The sequence below is a fragment of the Typopeltis vanoorti genome, chromosome 17 (assembly GCF_054136105.1).
Source record: "Typopeltis vanoorti isolate ZY-2024b chromosome 17, IOZ_Tvanoo_1.0, whole genome shotgun sequence".
In the NCBI taxonomy this organism is placed as follows: domain Eukaryota; kingdom Metazoa; phylum Arthropoda; class Arachnida; order Uropygi; family Thelyphonidae; genus Typopeltis; species Typopeltis vanoorti.
The window spans coordinates 105,018,645-105,036,990 of NC_143565.1; the positions used below are offsets into that span (position 1 = coordinate 105,018,645).

Genomic DNA, 18,346 nt, shown 5'->3' on the forward strand with positions numbered 1-18,346 from the left:
TGCCATTTCAATTACCCTTATTTTAAATCAAGCTTCATACTTTCTTCGTTTTGTTGCTGGTTCCATGATTTTAAATAACAATTTTAATAATCCTAAAATTAAAAAAAATTCAAAATTAATAAGTAATTAAAATTGGGGCTAATCACTTTTAATAGGGTAATTCATGTAAATACTAAATATGATATGCAAAAAAAAAATGGATATGCATAGATATAAAAATAATGAATACAGCAACAATACCTAACGTTGCATTAATACAAGAAAGAAGAAATTGGGGGGGGGGTCGTCTTATATACAACCGACATAAGCTTAAAGCCTAAAATTTAGGCCTCATCTTATATGCTGGTTGTCCTATACGCCGACATATACGGTACTTAAAACTAAGTGATGTCATTTCCAGTTTCAAATCCTCTGTACACATTTGTATCCTGAACCAGCATGAAGATATCACTATAGACAATGACATAGACTTTCTCATTTCCTGTGTCTTCTTTCCACATCAACTTGTGTATATCTTGGAACATGTGTTAATAATGACTAGTCTATATCCTGAACAGAAATCTAGGCGATACTTACCATAATTATTAGCCTTGCCTTTTTCTCCAAATGACCTCCACCAGTCATACATTGCTGTATGGCTGGTGGAGTTCGTTGCCTGCTGTGCCATTTAAATCTCTAACAAGGATAACTTTTTTCTATTTTCTGTATGTCATCTGCCTTCTCTAATGAATTAAAAATTTCCTCTACTTCTTCCTTAGGAGAACCTTCTGGAACCATTGGCACTAGTAACTTTCATTGTTGATTTCCTCATTTAGAAGTTTGCACATGTAACTGCTTGAAATTGCTTTCCAATTAAGAAGTTTATCCTCATGTTTGGTGTTGAATGCTGTTGCTACTCCTTCCTTTCCTTGATTGTTATTGTCTGAATATAACATTCTATGGTTATTATTTTGTAAGATCTCACCTGTTTTTGACTTCTTTATCTCAGATGCCAACTTAGTACAAGTTGTACTTTATTTGTAAATTATGTCCACATAGTACTTTCCCAGTTCTGCTTTTATAAGAACTAATTATAAACTAATAATTACTTCAGTTAAGTAATTATTTGTTCTTATTCTGGTTTACTGCCTTACAAGCTGTTATTTTATATGTCATAAACTTTGTGAAAATGCACCCATCCAATGCAAAATGAATGTAACATGCTGTAAAGTGAGTCCACTTTTGACCACAAATTCTCAAATATGAAAGTAGACAAGTTTTGTTATGGTTACACTGCATAAATTAGTAGGCCTGGTCAGGCAAAATCCAGGTGATTTGATTAGGGCCTTCTATAAAAAAAGTGGAATAAAATTTTATTTGAGAATTACAGAAAAATTTCTCTACCTAAGTGTTCCAGGTAAGATATATGCAAGCATACTTGAGAAGAGGTTAAGAAAAATTGTGCAAGAGAAACTTGGATGATAACAAGCTGCTGCATTCAAGACAAACATAGTTTAAGATCATATTTTCATTTTCAATTTATGACAAACAATTGAGAAATCTTGGGAATATAACAAGGATCTAAATTTTTCTAATCTTGAAAGGCATATGATGGTGGCAGAGAAAAGTTTTTCAAAATGCTACAATTATATGGGATAAATGAAACATTATACAGAGTAGTACATATTCTATATTTAAGTCAGCAAGTAAAATTGAAGGAAATGCAGTAAAATGGTTTGAGGTAAAGTCAAGTAAGATAAGGGCAAGTACTATCACCACTCTTATTCATCTTCTATATGAATTGTATTATGAAAGAAAGTGGCATTAAATTTGATATTATAATCAGAGAACAAACTTTGCTTTATGCAGCTGATGTACTCCTAAAAAAAATAACCATTGCAAGTCTCTGGGATTCTTAACAGCTATAACAAACTCAGAGGATAATAGCTGTGTTGAAACGAACATTGATATGCAAGGATAAGGAAGTAATTTTACCTCTTTAAGGCCTTGATAAGATTGCACTTTGTTTGGAGGAAATAAAGAAGCTGTGGCAAGGGTGCAAAGAAGAGTAAGAAAGATGATATTGGGGTCATGGAATGCAGATCATGATGACAGATTCAGATTATATGGACTAGAGATGCTGGTAAACAGGAGAAAGAGGGGTATTATGACAGAGGTCTGTCAAATTCTAGAAGGTTGTTATAGGTCATTAGCTGATTTTTGTTATATGGAAGATAAGGGAGGGGATGAGGAGAGCATCTGAGGAAGTTAAGTTTGTGTGCAGTTAAGAAAGGAGTGAGAGCTAGATTTTTCTCTCACAGAGCAGTGAGTGAGTGAAATAATATAATATGTATGCTGAAGTGTGTCAATGCATCTAGTGTAAATGAGTTTAAGATAAGGTATGATATCTGGTCTCCCTAGATGAGTCCTTGACTCTGGCGATCTCTTATGATAACGATGATAATAATGAACCTATCTTGTTCATCTACAAGTTTCCTCCAACTATTTTTCTTATCCTCTTCTCAAGTATACATGCATAATTTTGACTTGTAACTCCTCTGTAAAACTTATTATTTATTTATTTATTATTATTAATATTTTTTCTATTACTGCCATACAAATAAATGCTGTGTGTTTTTGCTGGAAACAAGAGCACAAAAATCTGTTGACATTCTCTTTTAGAGCTGGATATTGTAGTTATTGGGGAAGGCCGTTCCAAAGAATTTACTTGGAAGAAATAAAAGACAACTGGCCATATCAAGTTCTGTGTGTCTGCAGTTCAACTGTAAAAGGATGTTGGACAGCTGTTAGTCGTGTTTCTGTAAGTTTAGTAGAAATGGTTGGGGGCATGATTGATGTTAGTTCTGTGGAACACTGCCCATGGGAAATATCTGTAGAGGAAACACAGTGCAGAAACTGACCATCTGTGGGGCATTGGCTTAAGAATTATTGAGAAGGAGGTCATCAATCAACCAAACTGCTCTCTTCTGAACCACATCAAGAAAGATCTAATTGCACCATCACAAATATGAGAGCAGTATTCCAAGGGTGGGTTGATTTTAGATTTGGCACAGAATAAACAACTGGATAGAAGAGAAGTAACATTTTCGGTGAAAATTTTTTGGCAGCTGAAGATGCTATAGAAGATTTTGCTAGGAAAGGCTAAAAGTTAGTCAGTCCAAGAAGAGAAATCTGATTTTGACTCTTAAGTTGCGCAAACTGGGATCTATATGATGATCATTTAAACAGTGAATCTGAAGAACTATTTTCAACAGATGATGAAGAAAATTAACATGAAAATTGAGGTTAATAATTATTATTTGTTTTTTAAGACTTACATCTGTTGTAATATTTTAAATAAATTTATGTAACAAAAAATTAATCTGATTTGTTTATAAACACTGCCTATTTTCTTATATATATCGATGTATTGTAACTACCTAAATGTTCATCCAAGAAATTAAGCTTCTCTTTTTATACTCACTGTATAAGACCCATGGTTTTGAGGGGTTTTCTGTAGTATTTGAGAGCCGTCTTATATGCTGACATATACGGTACTACAGGCATCGTGAATCTGAATTCAATTTTTGTTATCTTTTTTTTTTTCTGTGTATTTTTTCAGACATATGTTTACTTGAAACTTTTAGTATGTTTTTCCCTTTTCTTAGAATGTCTTGAACTTCTCAAGTCTGCCATGAAGTCCTAATTTTTCTATCCTTGCAAACAACTTCAACACATTCCTGGCAATTTAGTCAGTTTTTTCAGATTGTTATGTATCCTCCAAAGTTTCATTCTTGTTTTCAAACTTTCATATTGTTTTTCTATAATAGTTGTGTATTTGAGTCTGCAGTTTACAAAGTGAGCAGCCCAAAATAATTGCAGTAGTTGATTTTCATAAACTAAAAAAAAAAAAAAAGCTGAGCAGTTTGAGAAAAGTGGTGAATAAATTGCCACGAGTAATTTATTCACCGAAATTGAACACTAGATTATCAAGCCAGCCAGAGCATTACAGAATGGACTGCAGTAAGGAATGTTGGATGCTGCATCAATTGTGACTAGCCAATTGAAATAAAAGGGACCTGAAGTTGTCATTGTTTTGGCATTGTCAAGGGAAGTCAATGAGTGTCTTCACAAATGCATGACTGGGAGATGAAATTTGAAGCCCTAAATATTACTACCCTACTTCTCTGAGAGTCCAAAAAAAAAAAAGTTCAAACTCATTCATGTTTATGAACAAATTCTGAAGAATTTTCTGCGCTTTTGCAACAAGAAAATGTAAGACTACACACACACACACACGTGTGTGTGTGTGTGTGTGTCTTCTTCCATTGCTATTGAAGAGATCAGATTTGAAGTTGTAGAGCATTCTCCCTATAGCCTGGCACCATTGGCCTTCTGGTTATTTCCTAAATTGAAACAATCTCCAGGGGGGGTTCCATTTTGAAAATGACAAATAGGTGCAGATGCGAGGAAATAGTTCTGAAAACAACCTGAAGTATTATTATGTTAGCATTGGAGCACTTATGATGTGTGGAGAAAAGGGACAGCAATTCGGTTGAGAAATGGTTGAAATGTTCATTTGACAATGGTATAGTAGCATTTTGTATCCACTGTAAGTAAGCAGTTGCTGGCATTACTGAAGGCTTTATTGGTTTATGCATACATTGTCTATGAGTTGTGTTTTCCTTATAGTCATGCTGTTGTTATCAAGACATGCTGAAGACCTATTGATTACTGAGGATATTAAATCATTTGTGTGTGCATGTGAGCAAATGAAATTTCATATCACAAATATAGTCTCTCTCTCTCTATAATGAAATTACAGAGGATTCGGGAGAATAACCTCTAGAGCAAGCAGTAGTGCAGAGAACTACAAAGTGGAGATTTACAAAGAGAATTTGAATAACAGTCTCCTCACTTTGGTGCTTGATGATTGGCGGTGAGCAGAAAGGGTCCTGTGTAGATTAAGTTGAAGTATATTGTTAGAATTACTAAAAAGATAACAGAGGTCACGAGACATTGCGTTTTATGTCTCAGTTGCATGCATTTCCTCAAGCTCAGAAGTTAAACTGATAGTACTGATGTATTGTGTATTAGTATGGTTGGTAGGCTACATTGTGTAGAGACCAAACATGAAACTTGTTCAAACCACTTGAGGCATAAAATAATGAAGAGTGTGGTCTAACTCTAACAGAGGCCTTAATATTAATATAGAGACGTCCTGCTCTTTAGTCCTTGTCCCTTCAGGCTGTGACAAGAAGTTTAAGGTCAAGAAGATTGAGTTTTCTCTGCACGATAGATCATTACATTCTTTGACCATCCTGGAAGAATGGAGATACTTGGATATCTTCTTCAATCCAAAAGGAAGGTCCTCTGTCTCTTCAGCTTTAGTTGCCGGGCTTACTCTTTTGCGGAAAGCTACTCTTAAGCCACAGCAGAGGCTCTTTATTCTGTCTAACTATTTACTTCTGAGGTATTACCACAATTTTGTTTGAAAGAACGTATGTTTCGGTACTATTCCAATTGGATAAGGCAGTTCGCTCTGCAATGAGATCTTGGCTTGTCCTACCTCCTTCATCCCCAGCAGCATATTTTCATGCTAGAGTGAAGGATGGAGGGCTCAGTATTCCATCTCTTCGCTGGTTGATTCCACAACTGCATTTCATCTGGTTAGCAAAGCTTGTAGCTTCCTCCTCACCTATCTGCAGGGAGGGTGCCCCCTCAACATCAGTGGATTAGGGATGATACCAGATTACTACCAATATATGAGTATGTAGACCTTGTTAGGACTAGAATTAATGCCCTGCCCACAAGGGCCTGTTGTACAGCTTACTCGGGTAGAGATGACATTAACTGAAGGGGCTGGTTGCCGCTACAATGAAATTCTATCTCGCATCTCTCAATGTTTTAGAACACATGGAGGCTTGATGCTATGGTCTCCATATTAAATAACTGTTTAAGAAATAAAGGTTGGGAGACCATGGTAGAGCCTCACTTCCATACAGAGGTAGGCACAAGGAAACCAGATTTAATAATAAAGAAAGAAAAAGAAGTATGGGTTATTAATGCCCAGGTAGTGGGTACTGGGCACCCACTCACCTCTAGCCATCTTAACAAGGTGCAGAACCAAGTCTTTGTAAGACTAATACAAGAGGAGTTTTGGGGCACTCCTTTAGACCTCTCTTTATTAGGACTGTCATGTGGAGTCCTTTAAAATTCTGTCTCTGCATGCTCTGCAGGGGCACACTGGTGGCTTGCCACTGCCACCAGCGTATGACCATTAGGATGCCTTGTGCTGGAATCGGGTGATCTCTTGTAAAGGTTTTTGGCCTAGTAAGATTTGTAAGTGTAATACTGCACTCTCAGTATGAAGTTTAATAAATAAATAAATTCTATGTGACTATTATCTGTAATGTTATGTTACAATATAAGATTGTTCTGCCGGCAATCTTATAGAATATTTGCACATAGCTTTAACAAGTGAAAGCTAATTTAGAAAACCGTTTCTTAAATTAAAAAAAAGACTAATTGACAAAAGGAAAATGAGAAATTTTCATACAAATATTTTGAAAGTTAAAAATAAATAATTCCACTTTGCTTCATTTAAAAAAAATTCCCAATCTATTTTTATTAAAATTTTCAGCTTTGTCAAATTGGCAGACTCATCGTTGCATTTGAGCAATGGCCTTTTTTTGCAAAGTTCAAGGCACTCAGAGGTGTTATAGAAACAACAAGAATTATAGAAGGTATTTTATCAAAAAGTATATGAACATGTAATTTTGTTTTCAGCAAAAGTGATTACCTTGTAATAAAAATTCATGCAGTGTTTACTTGAAATATTTGTGTTTGGATCTGAAAAGAGGAAATAAGTAAAAGAAAAAAAAAGTAAACTTAATGGGAGCCATTTCATTTGGAAGTAGAGAAAATACATAAGAAATAAATGTTAAAGGGCCTAGAACAGGAAAGGAAAATTGCAGTTAAGTGTAAAAATCACCTGAAGAGAGAAAATGGAGTGTCATGAAAAAGATATGAATGCATCTAGTAATTTAAAAACAAATATTTAAGTTCACTGTTCCTGTTTTTTTTTTTTTTTTTTAATTTTTATTATTATTTTTTTAAATGTGACTATAACCCATGAAAGGTTGCAGACCTACATATTAGTCTGTGGGCTAATTTTTTTCCTCTTTTTTTACATTTTGTTTTATTTTTTTATTCCTCTTTTTTTACATTTTGTTTTATTTTTTTATTCATCTTTTTTTAACGGGCCCAAAAAGTCTTCCCTGGAGACCAAATGTGGAACTAGAAATCTTCAGTAGGTGGGCAGTGGTTTCACATTGGGCAATAAAACCCATCTTCCACCTAAAGACAATCAGAAACATTCATACCCATGGTGGGATTTAAACATCTGCATCCTCTGAGATGGACAACAAATATGCTAACCAGGCAATCATTATGTGATGTTGTTACACTTGTTACAAAAGTAGTGTTATGGATAAATTGGTAAACTGTTTTAATGAAAAGTCATGCAATGCAGAAATAATATATATATATATCTTTATTTATTTATTTTCAGAATAATTGACTCGGTTAAATGACATGTTTAAAATTATTAGCTGACTTAAACACCGAGAAAAAATACAAGAGATTTAATAAGGTTTCGCTACTAGTTTCATCGGAAATGCCGACTTCGTCAGGTGAATACAGTACCATGGAGAAAACAACATCTTAAAAATATATTGTACTTTAGACAAAACAGAGTTTAGAACAAGTAGTAGTTGTGTTTGAAATTGAGTCCGAGCGTTAGTTCTAGCGTGAAGCACTGTGCGCGTGAATGATATCATGAGTGCGGCAAAACTTTATTACAGTGCTGTGTGAATCGGGTAGGCTGTAACTGAGATTACCGTTTAGATAGGCAGTGTCGAGAGCTATTTCTTTCGATTCCAAGATATGTCTTTCTAATTTATCAGATCATTTATGGATGTTTGAAGTTGGGTTCCAGTCTATTTGATGTTGTCATCCTTCACATTGGTATTGGCTGAGAATAAAACATGGCTGGATAGGGCACTAGCATGGACCCTGCTATAAAAAATGTCACGTTGATGTTCTTCTAGGCAGAGAGAGATAGACTTTTCTGTCTGGCCATAATATGGTTGCTGCAGCTGCAAATGATTTTTTATCTCCTGGGAACTGAAGAAGGTTGTGTTTTACTTTAGGTTGACTGAGGTAAGATATAATAAATTTAGTTTAATCCTTTATCCAAGTGTGAGCAAACAAAGTTTGCGCCTGAAAATATCTTCAGGACTGAGATAAGGTAGTACAACACCAGGCAACTTGCAGCAAAGGTGGATCAAGCTCTTAACTCCTTGCTGACATGTATACTGCTATACACGGGGGGGGGGGGGGGGGGGGCACTGCCCATACCGGTATCGCCCATTATTGAGGTCTCGTCGGTGGGAGCCAGGCCCAGAGTGGAGATACTAAGGCAGAAGCAATAGGAGAGGTCATCCTTACCTATAGGAGTTGCCAAAAGGTGTGCCACCTTATTATTAAATTACTCTGGATTTAGAGAAAGATGTTGAAAGTTTCAATGACTGAGGTAAGATCGGAGTTTTGGAAAGGTGGAGAAATATGTTTTATCATTAAATTTCTGCAGGATTTTTACTAGTTTAGGAGAAAGAGAACTTATATACGGTAAGGAGATGTAGGCTGTTGGGTTTCAGTTATCTTCATTACTATGTTGATTACGTACACTAAGACGATTATAGATATTTTTAGAGAGTAATCATTATTTAAGAAAGTCCTTTTGAGGTAACTAAGTTCTTGTTGAAGTTCATCTTCTGACAACAAGGATCTCTCTCGATGAGCTAGTGTGGAAATAATTCCTAATTTCTGAGGTGGGTTAGTGGTGAGACAAAGCATGTAGGTATCTATCGGTCTGTGTTTGCTTTCTAAAGATAGAAATCTTGAGAATATCTGTTGTTCTAGTAAGTTTTATATCTAGAAAGCTAAAACACCATTAACTTCTGGTTTGGATATGAAGTTTATATTTTGATGAAAATTGTTTTATTCTCGGCCAATACCAGTGTTGAAGGACGACATCAAATAGACTGGAACTCAACTTCAAACATCCATAAATGCTCCGATGAATTAGAAAGACGTATCTTAGAATCCAAAGAAATAGCTCTCGACCCTGCCCATCTAAATAGTAATCTCAGTTACAGCCTGCCCAATTCACATAGCACTGTAATCCAGTTTTGGCACACTCATATCATCCACACGCACAGTACTTCATGCTAGAACTAACGCTCGGACTCAATTTCAAACATAACTACTACTTGTTCTAAACTCTGTTTTGTCCAATAAAATAAAATAAAGTACAATATATTTTTAAGATGTTGTTTTCTCCATGGTACTGTATTCACCTGACGAAGTCAGAAATGCCGACTTCGTCAGGTGAAACTAGTAGTGAAACCTTATTAAATCTCTTGTATTTTTTCGCAGTGTTTAAGTCAGTTAATAAACATATATACAGGTATTCTTTGCTTAACACAGGATTTGATTAATGCTGTGAAATTAATTGCGGCAATCTCTTGATATATGCGGCAAGAGTTTTGATTAACGTGCTTTTAACCCTGCGGAGCTCGCAGCTGATCTGACAGATCAGCTACTCGGCACACAAGCAATATTTTATTGCTTCTTTGCCGAGGTCTGGAGTAGTGAGAACTGGTGGCAAGCCACCAGTGTGCCCCTGCAGAGCATGCAGCATCCTAATGGTCATGCCCCACCAGTGTATGACCATTAGGATGCCTTGTGCCAGAATCGGGTGATCTCTTGTAAAGGTTTTTGGTTTAGTAAGATTTGTAAGTGTAATACTGCACTCTCAGTATGAAGTTTAATAAATAAATAATGGAGGTCTGGATTGGCATAAATTCTGCGATAACAGAATTTATGCCGATAAGAAAAAAACTAAAACTGTTCAAACGACTCTTGATAACTTCTTTTGATAAAAAAAAAAATTGCAGTAAATAATTTAGGTACAAGTATTTATTAAACATTTTCTTTGCATTCATTTTTTATATTTCCTAAAAGTACCATATAAAACGAATTATTAATATAGTAATCGATCATGGACGAATTGTAATTTTTACCATTGATTATTAGATTTGATTACCATGATTTTGATGTACGCGGTAACATCGACGGATTAATTAACTGCGTTAGTCGAGGGATACCTGTGTATAAAAGGTGTCTCAAAAAAATTTATACACACTTTGAATGATCATAAAGTCGGTATTTATTATAATACAGTTAACTTTCACATTGTAAAGTACACTACATAAATGTACTTTTCATCCCTCAACGTCTGTATTCAAACTGATGACCGTCCTGGTCCAGGCGCCATTGATAACGTGCAGCAATGGAATTGCAAACACTGAATATCATTTTGTCTTGTAGCTGGGTTCATTCTCTTTCAATTGCTGCTTTCAAGTTGTCGACTGTTGCCAGTTTTGAAGTGTAAACTTTATCCTTGATAAATCCCCCATAAGAAGAAGTCCATTGGCGTGAGGTCTGGTGAACGCAGGGGTATTCTGCAGAACCTCTTCTTCCAATCCGTCTGTTGGGTAGAGTCTCATCAAGATAGGCCCTCACATCTCTATGGTAGTATGAGGGTGCCCCATCTTATTGAAAATAAAAGTCCTCTTGAATACGTGGCATGACAGCTTTATGCAGCAAGTTCAAGTAATTGGCACTGGTTACAGTACCGTCGAAAAAGAATGGTCCAATTAATCCTTATGCTGATAAGCCGCACCACACCGTCACTCCTGGTAAATTTACATGATGTTCCTCCATAACATGCAGATTCTCAGGTGCCCAGTAAGTGCAGTTGTGCCAGTTAATTGGCCCATTTAATTTAAATGTGACCTCATCACTCCACACAATTCATCTTGGAAATTGTGCGTCCTCTTCATATTTTTCCAAGTACTACTCACAAAACTGCATTCTCCTATCCGGATCATCTTCATTGAGAGCGTGTACTCTTCTTAGAATGTAACTTTTCCAATGACTGTGCTTCAACATGCGATGGTTTTGATACTCCTATCTCACGAGACGCTTGTTTGCACAGATTTTATTGAACTTTGACTATACGTTTCAATCAACCATTCTTCTGTTGTGGGCCTTGTAGCTGTTCGTGGTCTACCTGAACGTTGCTTATGGACATTTTGAACAGTTTCATCTTCTTCAAATTTATCTCTAATTCGAGTGATAGTAAGTCTCGTTGAAATTCTCTTCTAAACTGTCTTTGCACTTCCACTACGTTTTCATACTTCCAGTAGCATTTTAGGATAAATTTTCTTTCTTCAAAGCTTAGTCTGGTTTCAGCCATTATTTCAAATCTGTTAAACCTGCAAAATAACGAAAATTAAGAGGGTTATCAGCTGTTGAAGTGTGTATACATTTTTTTGAGACACCCTATATATATATATAGGGCTCTCGAAATATCACTTAAATCTATTAGCCCCCAAAAAATTTTGTAAAGGGTGTTTGTACATATATCATCATCATAATGCTAAATGCATGTATACACTATTTTGGCCTGTTTTCTGCTCATTATTCTGGGAAGAGAAGGTCGACCTGGCCTTCTCTTCCCAGTTGGTTTATATTATTATATATATTTTACAATCTGCCAACACCCAATATCTATTGTAGGATATTGGGTGTTGGGCATTCTGTTTAGAGGTTCTGTCCAGTTTAGTTTTTCTTCTATTGATTTTATTTTTAGTTTTAATATATCTTCATTCCTTTTTTCCAGTTCTCACGAATCTCATTTCACTTGTTTTTATTCTTTGTTTATCTTGTTCATTTATTGGTCAAAGTTTGCTGCCATATAATAATATAGGTACTGCTAAAGTATTGTATATTTTTAAGCATGCTTCTTTTTTGTACAACATTTGGATTGAGTGTTCTATTTATCATGTCTGTCTATAATCTGTAGTCATTTTGACATTTTTAATTTTGTCTTCTTATCTTTCCTATGATATTTCACATCCAAGATAAAGGTATTTATCTGTTCTGTTATTTTATTATTAATAAATATTTGATATTTAACTGGAGTTTGTCTACAGAATGCCATTGTTTTAATTTTATGTATGGATATTTTCACTCTAAACTTCTACTTTAATATTTAAATTATATATTGTTCTTTGTAAATTGTCTTCCTTATCTGATATTTATTACCTGGTCATATGCAAATAATAACATATTTATTTTGTTATTCTGGGAAATTTGTTTCACATTATTAATATTTCATTAATATAAAGATTAAATAATGTTAGAGACAAATGACATCCCTGTCTTACTCCTTGGTTTGTAGATTGTTTTTCAGACATTTTTTTTCATTTATTTTTATATCACTAACCCTGCTTGGAAAGAAGTCAACAGACATATCCATGAGCAACATGGTACCAAGTACCATGTAATGAGTCACATGTTTGTAGCCAGTATAGATTGGAGGAATATGATGCTCCTAACTAAGTCAAGGTAAAATGGCTGCGAGAAGGGGAGACTGATGGAGTTTGAAAGAGGCATTATCATAGGATGCCATGTTGCAGGCCTGTCTGTTCATCAAATTATTGACAAATTGGTCCATCCCAGGTCAACAGTCAGTGATACCATACTGAGATGGAAGTAGTACTGAGAGTCAACTGCAAGTGCTACCCACAGTAGACAACCCACCATAATTACTGAATTTGATTGTAGGGGGCTAAGAAGGATAATATGTAAAAACTGCCATTTGTTTGCTGACACATGAATGCAGGGTTCTAGGCATCGACTGGAATGCGAATCTGCACAAATACGTTCAGAACTGAGGCACACAACATGGGTTTCCATGAAAGGACTACAATATGCAAGCACCACATTATGCAAACCAACATGCAGCATCGTCTTTAGCGGAATAAAGAGTGTGTACAGCAAATGTGGAAGCTTGAAAAGCTGTACTATGCAGTGATTCATCACGCTATGCCTTCTACTGAGAAAATGGACGAGTGTAGGTTAAGCAGTCTCTTACCAGAGTGCTTAACCCCAACTATGAAATTCAGAGGTGGCAGTATGATGGTATGATCTTGTTTATCCTGGTTTGGCCTCTCACCTGTTTGTGGTGCCACGAACTAAGAGAGACATCTGAACATTCTGGACAATGCAATGCTTCCTACTTTTTGTTTCTATGGAATGGAATGGCTCTTGTCTCTTTCAGCAAGGCAATGCATCATGTCATAAGGCTGTTGCTGTACTGCATGAACATCACTACACTTGCCTGGCCTCTACAGAGTCATGATTTCAACCCTGTTGAACATCTGTGTGGTGAACTGGAGCATTGGATGGTGTCAAGGGACATCCATTCCACAACAGTTCGTACATCATTACATGCCTACAGGAAGATTACATAGGATTGCTACAGTTATTGCAGAGAAAGCAGGTCCTACATCTTATTAAGGTGGGCACATGGCTGTTTGTTCCTCACGCTATGGTGTCTGTTGATCTATTTCCAAGCATTGTACATGAATGACCTGTGTTAGATCATTACTGATAGCTGATGCCTTAGCACCTCTATCTGCTGAATTACTGTAGTTGGAAGAAATAGTATATAATTAAAAAATAATAATAATGAGATAGGTGGTGAGTGAAGAGACCAAAAATTTAATTTCTGTTAGGAAAAATAGGTGAGCTATGTCAAAATGATGGAAGTGAACATCATTGAAATTAAAACTAAGATTTTGTATCATTATTTAATTGATCTGGAAAGTTTTGGTTGATTTGCCTTTTTTTTTTGCATGTAATGTATTGCTCTTTGGTTGACTTCATGGTCATTGTTGAATGTGAGATGAAATCGAAAGAGGTGGAACATACAGTAACTGATTCTCTGCTAAACTATACTTATTGAGAATTTAATAATTGCTCTTCAAATGTGACCTCAGCAGGATTCTCGACACACACACACATACACTACTGCTGCTTTAATCTTCTCCTCCAGTCATACTTTGTACAAATAGCACTTGAAAGATTATTCACTATCTGACCTGGAATTCTCCTGATGAATCATGATTAGTTTCTGTCCAGTATGCATAAAAGCTGGACCTTGGAAAGTCATGTTTTCATGATGTCCACAAGTAATTCAAAACATCACTGTCATTGCAAACTAGCAGAAATACAGTAAAAGGAACTGGAATTTTGCTGTCAAGTCCTGACATTGCTTGTGACACCATATCATGCATTCATTGTAATTAATAGCACTCTTTTGTTTTTTGTACTGTGAAATACTGAAATGTAAATTAGAGCTTTCTAATTTAGTAAGTTTTGCAGTATTAAAAACCAGTAACAAAGAGAGAAATATGAATGGCAAATTTTGCTCTTTGCTTGAGTAAGAAGTGCAATTAATTTTGTGAATAAATTAACAAAACAGTTCCAGAAATTCCAGGTGGACACAAGAAGTTAAAGACGAAGTCCTGGAAAAGAGGAAAGCATACCAAAAGTTTCTAACTTTTATGCCCTAAAAGAATACAGACAAAAACATAAGAGAGCTAAGCTGTGTGTAAAAGTAGCTAAACAAAATTCATGGGAAGACTGGTAAGAATATAAAAAATGAATATCAGGAAGATTGCAAAATGTTCTGGAGGATATTGAAAAAAACTTAGAAATTGAAGAAAGAGTTCTGTAAATGGAATCAAAGATGATAAAGTTTATGTGAAAACTGAAGATATGGATATCCTAGATTCCTTGAGTAATTACTTTGAAAGATTGTTAAATGAACCAAGTAGTGACAGCAATATACTAGAAAATTTAGATGAATGCAAAGAGGAATACATATCAATACTTGAGGTTGAAAAAGCAGTCAAAAACTTAAAATGTGGAAAGGCAGCTGGAGTAGATGATATTCGACCAGAAATACTTAAGTATGGAGGTTTTGCATAATTCAGATGGCCTGGTCAGAAGGTCAAATTCCTAATGGGTTGGAGTAGAGCTCTCATATTTTATAAAAAAGGAATAAAACTGAATGTGAGAATTATAGAGGAATTTCTCTACTAAGTAAGATTTATGCAAGCATACTTGATGAAAAGAGGTTGAAAAAGATTGTAGAAGAGAAACTTGGAGAAGAACAAGCCAGGTTCATATCAAATAGGTTGTCAAGATCAGATATTCACTTTAAGACAAATGGTTGAGAAATCGTGTGAATATGACAAGGATTTGTACTTGTAGATCTGGAAAAGGTATATGACAAGGTACCCAGAGAAAAGCTTTTTCAGAACACTACGATTATTCCATTGTTCCATTTCACCATATAATTATATGGTGAATGGAACAGTATCCAGAGCAATACGTAGTCTATATGTAAGTTGTCAGTCAGCAGTTAGAAATGAAGTCAGTAAAGGAAGATGGTTTAATGTAAAATCAAGGTAAGACAAGGATGCACATTATCTCTATTCTTATTCATCATTATGAAAGAAAGTGGCATTATGCCTGATATAAGAATTGGAGATGTCAAACTTAGCTCTTTGCTTTATGCAGATGATGTTGTGTACTCCTAAACACATCTAGTGCAAGTCTCCATGATTTAGTAACTAAATTGAATAACACCTGTAACAAATTTGGCATGAAAATTAGCAATAAAAGACCAAAACTATGAAAATAGGCAAGAGCAGAGAAAATTTCAGCTGCATTCTGAATGGAGATCCTATAGAACAAGTAAAATATTTCAGCTATTTAGGTACAGTGTTTTGTGCCTAAAACAGCTAAAATATTTTACTTGTTACAGGTTAAATCTTGCAATAGACAACAGAAAAGCAAAACTGGTATGGTAGGTAGACAGCTGAATAAATTTATATGGAATAAGAGAGAAATATACCAAAACACCAAACTAACAGTATACAAGACAGTGTTTAAACCAGTTTTAAGTTATAGATCTGAGAGTTGGGTTAGAAATAAAGCACTTGATCAAAGACTAGATACCATAGATATGATGGTTCTGAGAAAAATTAGGGGAGTGAACTGATGACATCAATGGCAGAATCATATGTAATCATAGAGTAATAATTTGCATAATCTTTCACTGATGCTGTTGCATTTTCTTAACGTTTATCATCAACTGATCAACAAGTGCTATCACAGTTCAAGCATTTATCCCATTTTTTAGCTCTGAATGAGTTATCTCAAATCAGTTATCCTTGAATCTACCTTTATGTATTGTAACCATTTCATTGATATATGCATTTTTGATAGCATCAGTCTGTTAAGTTCCAAAGAATTAAAATGTATTATTAGGGATACTCATCTTTGTTGTGTTTTCTTTCTCAGATGTGCACGTGCACACACACTCTTTCTCATGTTTCCAGTTTATTAAGCAGAAATCATTGCTTAAATTGAAATCTTAAGTGAAGCCTAAATTAAGTCCTTTTTGGAAATAAGTACCAACTCTGAACAGTAAAAGAGGAATTTTCAAATTACAGATGTTTTCAAATTAATATATTCAATGATTTTCATGTAAAAATAGTTGAATGATATTCGTCTGTCAAACATCATACTCTGACAAATTAATTTTGGTTTATTTCTGTTAAGAATTTAAAATAGTATAATGGGTAGGAGATTAATTGTTGCTGCAGTAACTGACAGTGTTAGGATTGTTTGCACATTTACAACTACTTAATCTTTGTACAAATGTAAATTTACATTGCTTTTTATTTTCAGTAAGTGGAAAGCTGAAAAAAGTGCTGTGCATTCTCTGTGTTTAATAGATAGCAAAAATCTTTTATCTGCAAGTTGTTCAATCAGGTGGTGGGATTTGGAAAGAAAAACAGAAGTAAAGGTAAATAAATCTTTAAAATATGATGTTGCAGGAAAATTATATGTAGTTATTATTAACATTTTTTTTTTTAAAACATAAAACAAAGTTTTTTTTATGTTTTCGTATTATGTATTTAAGTTTTGTAGATCTGGAAAGGCATATGACAAGGTGCCAAGAGAAAAGCTTATCAAAACGCTTTAGTTATGTGGTATAAATGGGACATTATAAGGGTGATTTGAAAAGTTCTTGGCCTCGACCATAGATGTCAACACTATCAGCAAGAGATTTTTTTTTCTAAGCATCCATGTGAAATTGCAAGTTATTCCATCAAGTAGTTTGTTTTATACAGCTGTCTAAAGCAAAAGTGTTGTTTGTATCCCTTGAAAAATGGATAAAATTGAGTATCGTGTAGTTATAAAATTCTTTGTAAAAGAAGGTTTTTTTACAAAAAAGGTTTAATTCCAAAAGAAATTCATTCATTAAAGTTTAAGGGCACTCTTCTCCTTTGTTTTTGACAATTGAGAAATGGGCTGCCAAGTGTAAATGTGGCAGTACCAGCCTTGAAGATGATCCACATGAAGGATGTCCAAAAAGTGTATCAACACCAGAAATCATTGATCAAGTGCATGATATGGTATTGGATGACTGGCAAGTCAAAGTGTGTGAAATTTCTGAGACTATGGGCATTTCAAAAGAACGTGTAGGATATATTTTGCATGAAGAATTGCAAATGAAAAAGCTTTGTGCAAGATGGGTGCCGCACTTGCTCACAGCAGATCAAAAACGCACTCACATGAAAATCTCTGAACATTGCCTAGAACATTTTAACAAGAATAAAACTGATTTTGTGCATCGATTTATTACAGTGGATGAGACTTGGAATCACCATTACACACCAGAATCCAAACAGCAGTCAAAGCAGTGGACAGAAGCCGGTTGTTCAGCGCCAAAGAAGACAAAGTCGGTTCCATCAGCAGAGAAGGTCATGGCATCGGTGTTTTGGGATGCTAAAGGCATTTTGTTTATTAATTATCTTGAAAAGGGTAAAACAATAACCGGGGAATATTATTCCGATCTTTTAACCAGACTAGACGAAAAAATTCGTGAGAAAAGACCCGGGTTGCAGAAGAAAAAATCATCTTTCATCAGGACAGTACACCTGCCCTCAAAAGTGTTTTGACAATGGGAAAATTAAAGGATCTGCACTATGAATTGTTGGAACATCCACCCTATTCCCCAGATTTGGATCCCTCTAAAGATCCCTCTAGAATGCTAAACACTGTGTAAAACTAGCTAAACAAAAGTCATGGGAGGACTTTGGCAAGAATATAGAAAATAAATATTAAGAAGGTGGCAAAATATTCTGAAGGTTGTTGAAGAAGCTTAGGAATGATGGAAAGAGTGCTGTAAAAGGAGTTAGAGATGATAAAGGTGACATGAAAACAGGAGAAAAAGATATCCTTGAAGTATGGAGTAATTACTTTGAAAAACTGCTAAATGAAACAAGAAGTGATGACAGCACAAAACACT

At 35.1% G+C, this 18,346-nt stretch overlaps 1 protein-coding gene across 1 annotated transcript in view; it reads left to right on the forward strand.

The window, feature by feature from the left end:
* LOC150097737 (WD repeat-containing protein 43-like) overlaps positions 1-18,346 on the forward strand; it is a 200,893-nt gene that overhangs the window by 54,358 nt on the left and 128,189 nt on the right. Inside the window, exon 4 of the mRNA XM_090407367.1 lies at positions 16,720-16,837. Coding sequence (XP_090263493.1) covers positions 16,720-16,837 — 118 coding nt within the window. The remainder of the gene's footprint in view (positions 1-16,719; positions 16,838-18,346) is intronic.